Below are 14,191 nucleotides of genomic sequence, written 5' to 3'. Positions count from 1 at the left end.
GCATTCCTGGACTGAAATGTGGGAGCCTTATGCACCTTCAGTATTATGGGATGCAGATGCAATCATATGGTCACACACAGCTATGCGTTTAAAGTGGGACTTCATCTGCTTGCTTCCTACGTGCTCTAAATAGCTGAAGCCCACATCGCTCACCAGTTACTTTCTGTGTGTGCCATTCATTTCTGGAGTCAAAGAGACACCTGCATTAGAAGGAAAGGGAGTTTTGAAAAAATGAGAAGGGAGGGAAAAAATGGGGAGGGAAAAAGAGTAAATCAAGAGAAGAAAATTTATAGAAAGCTCGTTCTGGTGTATTTACCTGGACTGCAAACGCTGCGGTTATAATACGTGTAACACAAAGGGCTCTGATCTCGCTCAGTTCTTTAGTGGTGTGATTGTAAATAGGGTTAATAAAAATATTAACATGGGTGCAGTCAGGAAGCCTGAAAGATACACTGCTGTTAATGGCTGCATTTAGGTAATGTGTGTTACTGCTGTCACCAAAGGTTTCACCTAAAAAATGACACCGCAGTGAAACTGGGAACACTCTGTGACATTGCCTGGTCTCCTTTACGTGCCTCCCTCTCTTTCACAGAACGCCTTGCTTCCAGCAGGATTTCGGCAAAAGGACCAGACGACCAAACCTGCCACTGGCCCTTTCGACAGGGAACACCTGCTCTCGTACTTGGAGAAGCAAGCCCTTGAGCACAAAGACAGAGAAGACTTCGTGCCGTTCACAGGGGAAAAGAAAGGTACCATCCGTCTTTGTTTCGGTGTTAGTGACGGGCTGCCTGGGCACAGCCATCCACCGGGCTGGCCTTTTTGTGGAGCACACGGGGACAAATCAGGCTGTTACTGTGCACAGTGCGGCTCAGGAGTCAGGTCTAGAGCTGTTGTCACAGGAGATGAAGCGGTGGTTTCATCTGCCACGCAGTGGTCTGCTTTGCTACCCTGGAGTGACATCGGCAGGTTTCACCAGGTCTGGGGGTGGGCATGGGGACACACAAATGCCAGCCCAGCGAAGGGCTCAACCAGCGGCTCCCAGATCCCCAAATCCGCCTCTGTTTTCAGTGAAGGATGGACAGAGGCGGCCACGCTCACCTCACCGGGGCTATTTCCACGTTAAGCATTGGTCCCGTCCAAGCGTGGTGTAGTGGGGGAGGTGTTCAGGAGGGAATGAAAATGCCTTTCTGAGTAAGTATTGCCTAGAATTGCTGTAAGTGATAGCTCGGGGAATACACTTAAAAAAATAAGTATTTTTTCCTTGTTTACTAGCACGTCTGGCAATGGTGTCCATGCAGACCAGTTTCTCTGCTGAGCTACAGAAAAAAAGAAAGAAAAAAAACAATCAGGAAACTCTAATTTTAACAATTCAAACACTGGTAGGATAATTTTAGGGCAAGAACAGTCACATTTTTAAGCAAACAATTTTCCTTTAGCACCATTATCTCCTTTTCCTCATGTATATTCAGTGGCTATAAATGCCTGCCACAGGCCACCCCATCATGCAAGAATGAGCTTGTTATGTCTAGGTCTGTTTCTGGCCATCTAATGAATTCGCTGTTATTTCACCGAGATCTGCTTAAGGGAAAGCAGATACGTTAAGAAAGTCAAAGGCAGCATGTTTTACTTCATGTATCATTACCAAAGACATAAAACGTTACTTGCAGGCCATTGTGTTCTCAGTCTTTGAAACAGTGGTTTTAGATAAATGAGACATTTTTCAACTAGATCTTTAGCCTGTTCTTTCCTCCATCATGACCTCCACTTACTGCCATTCACAGGGTTGATTCTGAGCCCGCGGAAATGCAGTGACCCTGCAGCGATCCTGCCGGTAGCAGGAGCGATAGGAAAATGGTTCGTTGTAGTGTGGATTTGTTACCAGTCGTTTCCAGTCTCTTACCCACCGCTGTGTTAGAGCAGTACAAGCTACCGCCGCAGGTCGCGGTGTATTTGTGCCAACACCTTCAGTCAGGTCTCACCGTACTGGTATGTGCGACTTAGGGCTAGGACTTTGCATTTTGTAGTCATGGCCAAGATCTCCAAATAGGTCTGAAACATAAGTACACAAACCCCGCCGTGTGGAGTCGTATATTCCCAGGGCGCCGGCACTTGACCTGTACAAAACATTGTCCGTGACACTGTTACCGTACACGCTGGCCTGGTTATTCTAGTTCACTTTCCTTTTGGTAAGGCTAAAGCAGTATTATTTCCACATTTGCTTCCAGGTACCCTCAGAGCTGCTGGTGTCTCTGGTATGGAAATATTTCTGCAAACACAAATAACCACGCGTTTCCCTTTTCCCTCAGCACTCAGGGAATTCAGCCACGCCAGCATTTAAAGCTCTTCTTACTCTGGATTTCGATTCACTGTGATCGTTTACTTTAAAATGACAAGTTTAAGAATTATCACATTTATGAGGTTATGACAGCATTTTGCACTAAAGAAATCATCCCCTTAATTTCTCCTGTTCCTTGTACAACACCAATTCCTGACAAAATCCTTGGTATTAGCTTCAGCAGATTGAGTCGAAGGAAAGCAACCGCATTCTGTGATTGCTGCAGTCGTTTTACAATGATAACCTAAACACACTGAATTCGACCGAATTTTCTTTGAAGTCAAAGGCCAAATGCCATGAAAATACTGCTTGTTTCTTTGTTGATATAAGAAATAACCAAATTAATCTGAGGTCTGTGGAGGTCCAGTACCTTCGCAGCTGAGAACTGGATGGACTGCACCGTGTTGGTTTTGTGCTGCTTGAAAGGAAATGGCTTTGAGAAGTAATCTGTCTGACAAACTGACGATGCCATCCTGGTACCTGAGCATCTTTTCTGCTGCCTCTGGCTTGCCTGGCAGGAGGTGTCCAGCAGAAGGACCGCCAGGCGGTGAACACTGGGCTTCACTGCCTCCTTTTCTTGTCCTCCCTCCCCCTTGCTCTGCACTGCAGAGACTTCCTGCAGAATCTGGGCCTTATAAAACGTATGACTGAAATCTCTACCTGCCAAATGCACTGAAATCTTGTGCGATATTGCTGCTAATTAGGTGAATCTGGTGAGACGTGATGAAGGTTGCACAAAGGCCATGTGTGGCTGGCTCTGGATCTTAAAATCCACGCTTGTAACTGCAGCGGTACTTATTTCGACACTCTCAGTTGAAGAAACACTGACAGAATGATTGTATCAAAATATTAATTACTTGATTTGTATTTATAAGAAGGTATTTTCCATGCAAGGAAATAAAGCAATCCTGCAAAGACACTTCGGAGATATGATACTATGTGCTAGATTTAAAGTAATTTTAATTAGAGAATAATTAGCATTCTTCCAAAGCTTATTAATTAGTGCAGAGTAAACAATTTACAGTTCTAAACTGTATCCTCAGAAGGAACTAAAGAAGGATCTCTCTTCAGGAAAAGCCTATTTCTCACCTTCTGTATGTTGATGGTCTTTAAGGTATATTTACAGATTGGTGAATATTTATATTATTATATTACATGGGAGCCTGTTAAATGATTTCTTTACATTATAGCAGCACTGTAACACAGCCACGCTGTCAATAGCTAGTCAAAATTTAAGTTCTGGGGCAGCTCTAAAATGCACGCAGTTGTGTACAGTTAGAAAAGGGAGGTGGTGATGCCAGTGCACCACTTGGCACTGAGAATATTTGCGTGCCAGTACGATCAGAATATGTCAGGTGTTGTTTAAGCTTTTGTCAGTGTTTGGCACTTTGATATTTGTCAAAGCATTTATTTTTTTCAAATTTGGGAACTGGGATGCTTCTACCAAATGTTAACTGACGTTTCTACCCGTTCCTACGTTTATCATGCAGTGATGATACTGACTTGAAAGTTCAGTGATGAGCCAAAAAGAAGGTGGCATTTAAAATGTCCTCCTTTCAGAACAGTCTGTGTCATTAATTTTATCTACTGTCTCTGCCTCTCTTTTTTTGGTGTCAATGTTTCATTAGAGAGTTCGTGACAAAGCCATGCCAAGCAGCTGCTGAAGGACAAAATTCAGTTGCCCATATTGGTCTCTATATACTCAACACAACCATGAGGTTTTGATTGTGCTAGAAAGCCGAAACAAGCCAAAACAAATTCCAGAGCTGACAGGGATGCTCAGAGGTTAAAACACAGGAAATGTTAAATATGAGCTCAAAGTGGGGGGCTGATCGTGCAGGGAATTGCCTTGTTTTTGATTGTAATCATGATTTTGAGAGGTTGGAAATGTTTGGCAAAAGCAATCAAACGTATGGCATGCATTAGGGTTTTGGCCTTCTGCCGTATTTCAGCTTGTTAACCTGCTCCGTTAATTGCTGCACAAAAAGAATGCTCTCAGCCTGTACGGGATAGCTCTCGAATTTCAATGAAAACCCCAGTTTTGAACTGAGCTGGGGCCAGAACCCTCCCAGCCTGACAGGCGCGCACCCAAACTGGCCACCAAGCCGTTTTTTCAGACTGCTTTACCCCACATCCCCCTGCTGCAGGTTAGGGGCGGGTATTCGTTTGAATGTCCCCATGGCGACTGTTTGCTCCCGTTGTGGTATGCAAACGATCTGGGGGCTTTCAGAAGCTGTTGTGCAACAGCTGTTCATCAGCCATTCCCACGAGCAGAGGATTCATCATTCATGAGCAGTGGAGGTACCGGCAGCTGAGGCTGATAGCTGTAGCCATAGCAGTTGGCAGCTTGTAAGTGTTTATTTTATGTATTTTTGGATTAGTTCCTACTCAGGAGATGCTCTAGACGTCCTTACACAGACCCTACGGAACTACAGAAGTTACTCAGACTGACCCACTGCATTTAGTACGCGTAGCTGGAACAGCTGGTTATCACACTGCAATCACTCTGAGGCCTTTTCTGTATCATTTTCAAGTTTGTGACAGGTCCAGGAATAAAAAGAAAAGGTGGAGAAAGTAAGGGGCTGTGCGGGCACAAAATATTAAAGAGCAATGTGAGTGCTGCATGTTTTATTTTGCTGAATGCAGTACGTACATCTGATCTCAGCTAAGAGCCGAGTACTACCGTAGTACCAACTATGAGCAACATCTCTGTGCTGCTTTGTTGCAGTAGGTCTCTTAACTACATGCTACTAATGAAACATAATTGAAAAAAGTTCTGCTGTTGTGAAATAGCATTAGATGTGGAAAGCTGGCCGTGCCATTTTTAACTGCTGTAAGGATCGCAGCTTCAACCCTTCACCACTACCCTTGTTTTCTGCAAGGTCTTCACTCCTTGCCAAACCACTTCATTTTGGATCCAATCCCGTTCTCAACAAAGTCGTGGAAAAAGTGCAGTGGATTGGGCAATTATTATTTGTGATTGGAGAGGGAAGGGGACGCACTTGTGTGTGATTAAATGCTAACATTTTTAGCCAACTGATAAGAGAGAAAAGAGAGACAATAAGGATGATTAAACCAGAGAGCTTTTGGCCAAGCCCTTGTTCCCAGTTGCTCTGGCAGAGACCATCCATCTTGCGTCTTTTGCTGTGCCGAGCAGAGTGTCACCAAACAGCACTAGTAATAACGACAGTCATTTTCAGAAGGTCAGAGTATTAGAGTCGATGCTAATGAGTTCCGTTTCCAGTTGCTCTGATGGACCGTATAAAAAAGTTAGGGTTCAGTTTAGAGACACGGTGTCTTTCTTGCATTGACAACGACAGTCTTGTCACCCCCAGTGCTGAAACAGTTTGTTTAAATTTTTGCCACCTTCTTCCTGTTCGTCAAGGCTTAAATTGAGAGCTGATGTTTGTCTCTTACAGCGTTGCAAGTGCTGCCGCTGCTGACAGTAATGCCTCGAGCCAGTGCCTCTCACTGCTTGCTTTTGTCAGACCCTGGTTTACTTGGTCACGCGTTTGCCAAACTCGCACGATTTACACTGAAATTTCCCATGCTGTGAGTCTGCCTGGAGCTGACTTTTCGAAAGTGTCAGCAAAAAAGGGCTTAGCTGTTTCCAAGAACGAGATCAGGACAAAACACATTGTTTTAGCTATCTATCTAAAGTAAATTTTTCCAGCTGTGTTTTTATGAGCTGCAGTGCCTCCATGCTTTGAAGAGGAGACTTGAAATGTTTGCCCTTTGCAGTCCCCAGGGAAATACACTTGAATTTGGCATCTTCAGAATATTGTACTTTCTTGTACATGCAGTTTGTTACAGCGTTCTCCAAATACTGCCCTGCAGTGAGTGTTAGTCCGGTCCTCAGAGCTTCTGCCCGTGTGTGCGGACAGCACGTGTGACAGCACAGCAGCACCTGGGGAGCCCTGGTGTGGCCGGCGGAGGTGCGTGGGCTGTGCGGGATGCTCTTTGAATCTGCTCACCGGAGGGGCCCCTCTCACACCAGCACCAAGGGCAGGGAGACTCTCCTGCTTTGGCAGTGCTCCCTCACTCTGTAAGGGCGCTGTGAAGGAGGAAAGAAGTGAATAGCCAGCAGAGAGGCGAGTGCGGAGAGGTGGAGGGTTGGTTTTTGAGGAGCTGTGTGAACACGTTCAGCGTGAAGGGCTAGATGTCGTGGCTTTGGGAAAGGAGCTGTAGAAGAGAGTAGTGGTAAGGAAGGGTGGCAGAGGGAAGAGAGGTGGTGGGAAGGGGCAGGATTCAAAGATACACAAAACCAGGAGGCACAGGGGATGGGGAAGGCAGAGGGGACAGTGAGGAAGGGAACAGAGGAGAAGGATATCCAGGATGGGAGAAGAGGCCAGCGAAGAACATAACTAGCATGGCATCTGTCCAAGTATCAGGGTTCTTTGTTGTCCCTGAGAACCTGAAGTCCAGGGGCACAGCTTGACTCTTCTACCTCTGCTGCCATTCCCCGTCAGATGTGAGAGGCGCAGTGCGTTAACCTGGGTGGTGGTCCAGAGGACGGCTGCAGGACTGCAGAGACCCTGGCTGTTGAGATAATCCAGGGGAGGGTCTGATGAAAAATTCTATTTTAAAGATTATAGGTTGGCTTTTGTCTATTTTTGTTTCAGAAAGCATGCTCTTCAGAAGCATTCTGTAAAGGTACCGCTAAGGTGGCAGGATCACAGCACGCTGACCGAAGTCAAGGATGCCGGTGTAATTTCATTTCACTCCTTCAGTATAGGCACAGTAGATTTAATAACTTTGGAAATCTTAACTCTGCAACCTTCCTATCCGTTATCATAATTTTTAAGGCATAGAGTATGCAGACGCTCATCCAAGAGCAACAGTACAGCAGCAATTTTGATACTGCGTTTTACTAGCTTTCAGCTTCATGCCTATTTGAACGTGGCCTATTTTCTTTTTGATAAGACAAATTTATTCCTGGTAAGAACTAATGTAGCTCCATTTTTGTAGAATATTTGGAGGGAGGAGTTTAAGTAAGCCTGAAAAGACAAGACTGGTGCAAAATGGAAAAAGTGAATCAGGTGCCTGTGATTTATGCAAAGCAGGCTTCCAGGATTATCGAATTTCACTTTAGGGTCAGAGCAGCATTCTGTAATTGAGAATAAACAGGCCCTCACTGTAGTCAGTGATTCACTGAGAAGTGAGAAGTGAAACCAGATATTTTCTGGAAAGTACAGTAATCTGAACTACAGTTTATAGGAAAAGAAAGTACATTGTTGTTTTACAGTTATGGCAGAAAATGTGTTTGTATTTTAAAATTAGGTAACTATCCTTAATAAAACTGATGTTAAATACAAGGACTATTTAATAGCTAGTATAAATCGGCTTATTTTCCATTGCTCTGTGCGGTGTTGAGTTTTGGCTTGTGCAATTTTGGCTTTCACAAGGTGGGAGTAAATAGTGAGTATTCATGCTAAGTAAAAACGGTGACAATTGATATTTGTTTACAAAAGTCTAATGACCGAGGAAGGCGGCAGAGAGAAGACATGCGAGAAACCATGTTCCAAAGGTGAGGATGGAATCCGCAGTGTGGTTTTTAGACTGGACACACTACTAAAATCCTACTAGCATTGCTATTCAAATTCCCCCCTCCCTTGTGTAACAACCAACAAGTAAACTTCGTTCAGGAATATACACCAGGAGTAGTTCGCTGCTCAGTTATTAATTTTCCTGTGGATGAGCATGTGTGATTATGTAGTTAATTATTACTAATTATTATACTTAATTATTATTAAGTATAAGGAGGTGGAGTTTGGGACCCATCTCATTTCCTTGCTTTTCTTTGGTGTTGCTCTAGTGGGGGCATTTGCACGATGCAGGGAACCAGAGCTTGCTGAAACCAAGAGGCAAAGTGACGTCTGTGGTTTTCTGACTGTACCCAGTGTATATTTTTTTCGTAGGATTTGCTTTCCACTTACCTCACTCTGCATTTCGGGGTGTCTCAGGAGACCTTCTTACTGAACCCTGCTCTCTGGTTTTCAGTGGTGTTTTTTCCTCTGAGCCTCTTTTGAGTAAGCCCTGAGCCCTGTCACATTGGAGCAGACGGTTTGACCAGGCGTTTTGCAGGTGCGAGAAGGACTGGGTCTGCCGCAGACTGAGCCGGGACCAGTGTCTGCTCACTGCGCCCACAGTCAGCAGGGCCCTGGCTTAGAATAAGCCACCTCAGTCACCCCAGGCACTTTTCCCACTCTGACAGAAAGAAGCGGTCAGTTGCATTGACTGATGCTTAAAATTTCCTGTTAAAAAAAGCACTTTGGATTCCAGACATTTTGGGTTTGTTTGCCTCTGAAAAAATAAAATTATGTTTTAATGCTTACTTTTTTTTATTTTACTGGAATTGAGTTTGGTTTTAAACGCAAGAATACACTATTTTTGTCCATAAATGTGGTTATCTTTGTGTTGTTAACACTGACGTAGCTCGAGTATGTTATGTATAAACCTAAGTTTTTTATTGGTAGAAAGATGAGCTATTACTATTAAGACTTAGCACAGAATACTAGCATATTCTGAAAGCAAAATGTAACACATCCAACATTCACTTTACCACAGGGAATATTATAATAAAGTACTTTCTAAAATACAGTGAGCCTATAAAGAGCACCACGAGCAGCAGCCTTTCTTCATAAATCTCCCTTGAAAATAATAAAAACATCACTATTCTTCCAAGGCTTCTTCCTGATAATAAATTTGGATTTCAATAAATAATAAAGCTGGACCACTGAAACAAGCAAGTCACAATCCGTATTTTATTTTGTCAGGGAATTCCGTAATGGCAGTATATAACGATGTGGGACTAGGAGGAGTCTCCTGAATCTTTAAACCCTGTCCTTAAAACAGCGAGGGAGCCCTGGCCGGCAGCTGTCTGTCAGCTCAGACACACCCTTTCGCTGCTGGTGGACAGGAGTGAATTCCTAACAACATGCTGAGTGCATGAGCTCTTCTAACCTCTACCTGCTATGCTGCAGCATCTCTTCACAGAGGGACGAAGCAAAAGAATGTTCTTATCTGATAGCAGAAAAAAGAGTATTTTTAAAACACCGCTGGACGCCAGCAAGGCCCACAATATATTAAAGATATATATTACCATCTCTGACGTGACCTTGCCCCTCTAAATATTTCATATAACCAGTAATAGAATTTTATTCTAAAACATTTGCCAAGAATGAAACTATCAGTGGGAGTCGTATACACATTTACGAAGATTTGGGCTGCCATTCAAGAATTACGTACGCCTGAAACAAACGCTTAAAAATTGTAGTCCTGTGTGTGTGAACTGCACAGAAGGAGCCTGAGCCTGTACTGGTTTCCATTCCCTCTGGATTTCTGGCTGCAGAAGATACTTAGCCTACCCACATCCAGAGGCCTCAGAGAAGGACCAGCTGTGTTACACACCGTGTCCAGTTTAGCCCAGTTAGGCTCGCGGTGCTGTGTCCCCTCCCCACGTTCCGTGTGGAAGTACACGTTTCCGTCAGCACCGGTGAACGGTGCGCCCGGGTTTGGCTCTGTGAGGAGTCACCCGCTGCCTGCTGGACGTGTTCCAGGCAAGCTGTGGCTCTGTGGAGTCCAGCTACCAGGGGATAGCGCTGCCAGTCAGGATACAGATGAGTAGGGTTTCCTCCGGGTCTCAAAGAGCCTGCGGAAACTCCTGTGGAACCACCAGTGATCTGAACGGAAAACATTTTACAGACTGTGCTCCTCGCTAGGGATTGTTTACTCCAATATTCTGACTGATTTTGGTCTTCTAGCTTCCAACATTGTAATGACTTTCTTTTTCTTATGTGTAATCCTTACCAGTCAAGCTGGCGTCGAGTTAACTCTTGGTCAGTGGTGTCTGGACGCTGCCATCCAACACCTCAGATTAGGTAGTAGTACAGAGAGAGTCTGAAATGTTAGCGCCCGCGCTGTTAGGAAATCTGGAGAACATGACTAACGTACCTTCAGGTAGTTCTCACCTCAGATTTCCACCTGCATTTTGTTTGATGTTGCTGGGATGTTGTCTCTGATTCACCCCGTGTGACGTGAAAATTAAAACGATTCTTACCTTTGGCCCACAAAAGCTTTTGTCTTCTAGAAACCTCTTCTTAAAAAATTGCTTACTTAAAATATCACATGAAAAATGAACCATAATACGATACTACTTTATCTTTCTGTGTAACCTTCTGTCCGGTTTTGTTCTCAGACATTACTTAGCCTTGATGCAAATATCTCTGGGGTAAGTAACTCGAATCCTGCATCAGTAAACCTTGCCAGTTGCAGAGATTTCCATTAAAAAATGATTTTTCTGAGCTTAGTCAGTGACCTCAGTGATAGAAGCTGACAGTATAGAAATTACTGTAGACAAACTCGTATGAAGGAGACAAAGGAATTGGGTGTTATCTACATGAAAACGATGCTTTGGACCACAATGGGGAAATTAAGCCCCAAAAGGATGACAGTGTTGAAAAACCAGAGGCAAACCTCTGTAATTCAATACCAAATATCAGAACGACGTCTATTAATGGTTACAAAATAATATCACTAATACAGTTAAAATGAAACGGGTTTAGAGACATTTCAGAAAGCCACAGGATATCCTTCAGGCATTACATCCAGAGCGTACAAAACTGCACAAAACGACAATTTGAAGTCGACTGTGGGCCGAAGCCACCTGCATTCAAAGGTCACCACAGCTTCATTACAGCGGGTTTAACTAAAGCCTGCTCGAGAAGTCGTTGTTAGGGACCGGCTGAGGGGAGCTACTCCACAGCGGACAGTAGAACCTGGGAACTCACAGAATTACCGGAGCCGTGACACCGTCTGTGGCACGTGGCATCACCTAATGCGTTCCTGACTGGATGGGTTTGGTGCAGGAAAGCGCTGAGCGGGAGAACAGCTGCAGCAGCGCTGGTGCCTGAAGTCAGCCCCAGCTCTGATAGAAAGGGCCCCGCTCCAAGCCTGTGCGCTGCCGAGGTTAATACATACATGTAATCGCCGGCCAGAGGAGTACTGGGACTTCTTGTGTTGTTTCTGGATTCATCCTACAGTTTTCTCATTTCAGCGGAAGGGCCGGTGATCTCAGCCTGCGGGGAATATCCCACGGAAACACACACCCGCTAACCCCGGCGTCCCAGCAGGGTACAAAGAGCAGCAGACAGGGCAGGGAACGTGTGGTTCCGTTCAGTTCAGACTTTCCAGGCCTGCACAGATGATGAGGATAAGGCTGTTCGTGTGAACGGTCATCAGGAGACACAGAGGGGAAATACTCATGGAGAGGCTGGGAATTAAACTGAGTTGCTGGAAGAGAACAGGTTTGTTGTTGAGCTTTCAGGCTTGTGCATGGAGTCTGATGAATTTGAATGTTCTTGCAGTACAATGGTTTTAACTGCTTCTAGTGCCTCATAAATAATAAGGATGAAATTTCTATGAGCTTTTTGTGTAGACCTGATTTTGCCTATTTAAGGCCACAGGAACTTCAGAAAAATCCCAGCTGTGACTGCTCCTGGGGATTTATTTTAGGAAATTTGCCTCTACATTAACAACCAAGACAGAGCAGAAGTCTGCACCTTTTATTTTTAGACTGTTAAGATCCTCGTGCAGAGGATGGCATCAAGAAGAAAAGAGGAAAACACTTGGTATTTATATGCACTTGATATTTCCAAGCAGTTCCACTGTCACAGACCTATTTCCCCCATTGCCAGAAGGCAGAGGAGTTGTTCCAATAATTCATTACTCACTTTGGCTTCTTTCTTCTCTTAGGAAAAATATTTATCCCTAAAGAAAAGCCCATAGAAACCCGTACAGAAGAGAAAGTGACCCTGGATCCAGAACTAGAAGAAGCCCTGGCCAGCGCTTCAGATACTGAGCTGTATGACCTTGCAGGTGAGATATTCTATAGGTACGATCTCCCTACGCTTCCAGCTCTTCTCTGCCTAGACCTGTCACCAGGAATGTCTCATGATCGTCTTTCAGGTACCTGCTGCTTCACTCTACAGGCAGGTGGCCAACCTGTGGGCCACACCTTGCCCAGGATGACTTCAAGTGTGACTGATAGCTGCTGCACTTCAGACTTCTCTCATCTACTTAAAATTGGTGTGTCAGGCAAGGGGAGAAGATGAACCAGCGGACATGATTTGGGGAAAGGAAGGGTAGAGGGTAGACTGGCGGTGCTTGCGTTGTAGTGGAGACTGTTAATCTTACTGTATCTGCATTGTTTGTAGCAAACTGTTGCTGCCTCCTCTCACTTCCGACATCCTCAACGGCAGGATGAACGTGTTAGAGGATGCAGTAGGTGAAGATCCTGCATTTCATGAGGAAAGGGGCAATCTAGCCCCTTGAATCAGAAAACTGGTTGCCAGGTGATTAGGTCTGGGTGTCTTCCCCACTTTTAATTCTTTTTCATCTGGAGAATACCCTCATGTTATAGCCTCATTTGCATGTACACATTTGCATAAATACTATTTGAAACTACAGTATCACAAAGGCCAATCTATAGTTCCTGAGCTGCCTGTGACTTTCAAGCAATTTGTACCATGGGTGTGTCACATACTTATGCTAGTAGGAGAGCATCATCCGAACCCCTAATTCGGGAAGAAGCAAACCAGCCAGGACTGGTGAGGTTCATGTCAAAGGGTCATCCTAAAACCGTGCTCAATCTAGTGTTGAGACCTCCCTATGGAACCACTGACGCCTCCTGCCTTGTGCACCCAGGTCAGAGTGGATCCTGTCCTTTCCTGGACTCTCTGAGATTGTGGTCTACTTTTGCTGGACCCTGTACAAAATTTTCTGGTGGGAGAATTTCAACTCTATTGACAATTCTTTTGTTTTCATAAGGAAAATGAAATGAAATATTTCAGCACTTTTGATGAATCTGCATCTGTCTTAGATCCCCATTAAACTCATAGCTCTGGTAGCTACTCTATCGTCCTATTGAAGGATGTGATCCTGACATTATCTTTGTAATTCCTGGATACACCACCCATTTCTGGACGCGTTAGTCTTGGCTCTAACTGAAACGTGGGGTATCACAGGAATCACAGGATTGTAACGCAGCTGGCACTTCTCAGGAAGTCTGAAGTTCATGGAATGGAGTTCCAGGGTTTGCCCGGCTCTGGTCAGTATCCAGCCGTTCACAACAGAGCTTGTAGGTATCAAAGTCTAATGGAAGACAGCGAGTAGCACACCTACTGCCGGGAGCGCTGAAAACAGACTCTGTAACAGCAACTAAAGAGCCATTTGCTTACAGAACAGAGTGATTTTCCGTAAGAAAGAAGTGGTGATAAAAGTAAAAATCTACATCGTTAATAACTTCTAATTCATGCATGATCCTATAGCATAAAGTCCAATCAGATAGTTTATCAGAGATGTATCAGCAAACACAGCAGATACTGTGGAAGTTTATCTGTGCAAAAGATAACATTGCAGCTTCATTTGGTTTCTCTTGTAATTCATCTCAAAATAGTTTATATCCACACTATTTATTGTAAAGTCCTGGAATTTGTAATTTTTTTCCAAGCGCATTAGCATCCATGTGCTTCCCTAAGAAACCCCAGCACAAATGCCAGCTTATTAATCTAACCACACGCGCAGTCAGATCTGCCTCAGATGTCTCAGGTAATGCAAGAGCGAGCAGTAAGAGGTTCAGGCTGTATATTAGGGGGGGAAAATGATTCTGAGTGTAGCACTGAAACAAGGTATGTAAAGAGACTGTGGGATTTCCCTCCCTGGATGTTTTCAGGATCCAGCTAAACAAAGCCATGGCTGACCTGGTTAATTTTGGCAACCCTCCTGCTTGAAGGGGAGGCTGGGCAAGATGACCCGCAGCGGTTTCTTCCAGCTGGCCTTTCTGTGATACGCATTCTG

The 14,191-nt window shown here is 44.5% G+C and overlaps 1 protein-coding gene across 2 annotated transcripts in view; it reads left to right on the top strand.

Moving 5' to 3' along the window:
- Positions 1–14,191, top strand: part of TMOD2 (tropomodulin 2 (neuronal)) — a 22,797-nt gene that overhangs the window by 1,432 nt on the left and 7,174 nt on the right. For both annotated transcript variants that reach the window (XM_010146210.1, XM_010146209.1), the window contains exons 2-3: positions 593–749; positions 12,089–12,211. In XM_010146210.1, the coding sequence (XP_010144512.1) occupies positions 593–749; positions 12,089–12,211 (280 nt within the window). The remainder of the gene's footprint in view (positions 1–592; positions 750–12,088; positions 12,212–14,191) is intronic.

The sequence above is a fragment of the Buceros rhinoceros genome, unplaced genomic scaffold (genome assembly GCF_000710305.1).
Source record: "Buceros rhinoceros silvestris isolate BGI_N320 unplaced genomic scaffold, ASM71030v1 scaffold17172, whole genome shotgun sequence".
Classification (NCBI taxonomy): domain Eukaryota; kingdom Metazoa; phylum Chordata; class Aves; order Bucerotiformes; family Bucerotidae; genus Buceros; species Buceros rhinoceros.
The sequence above is the reverse complement of the archived record's forward strand: the minus strand, read 5'-3'. Positions and strand labels throughout refer to the sequence as shown.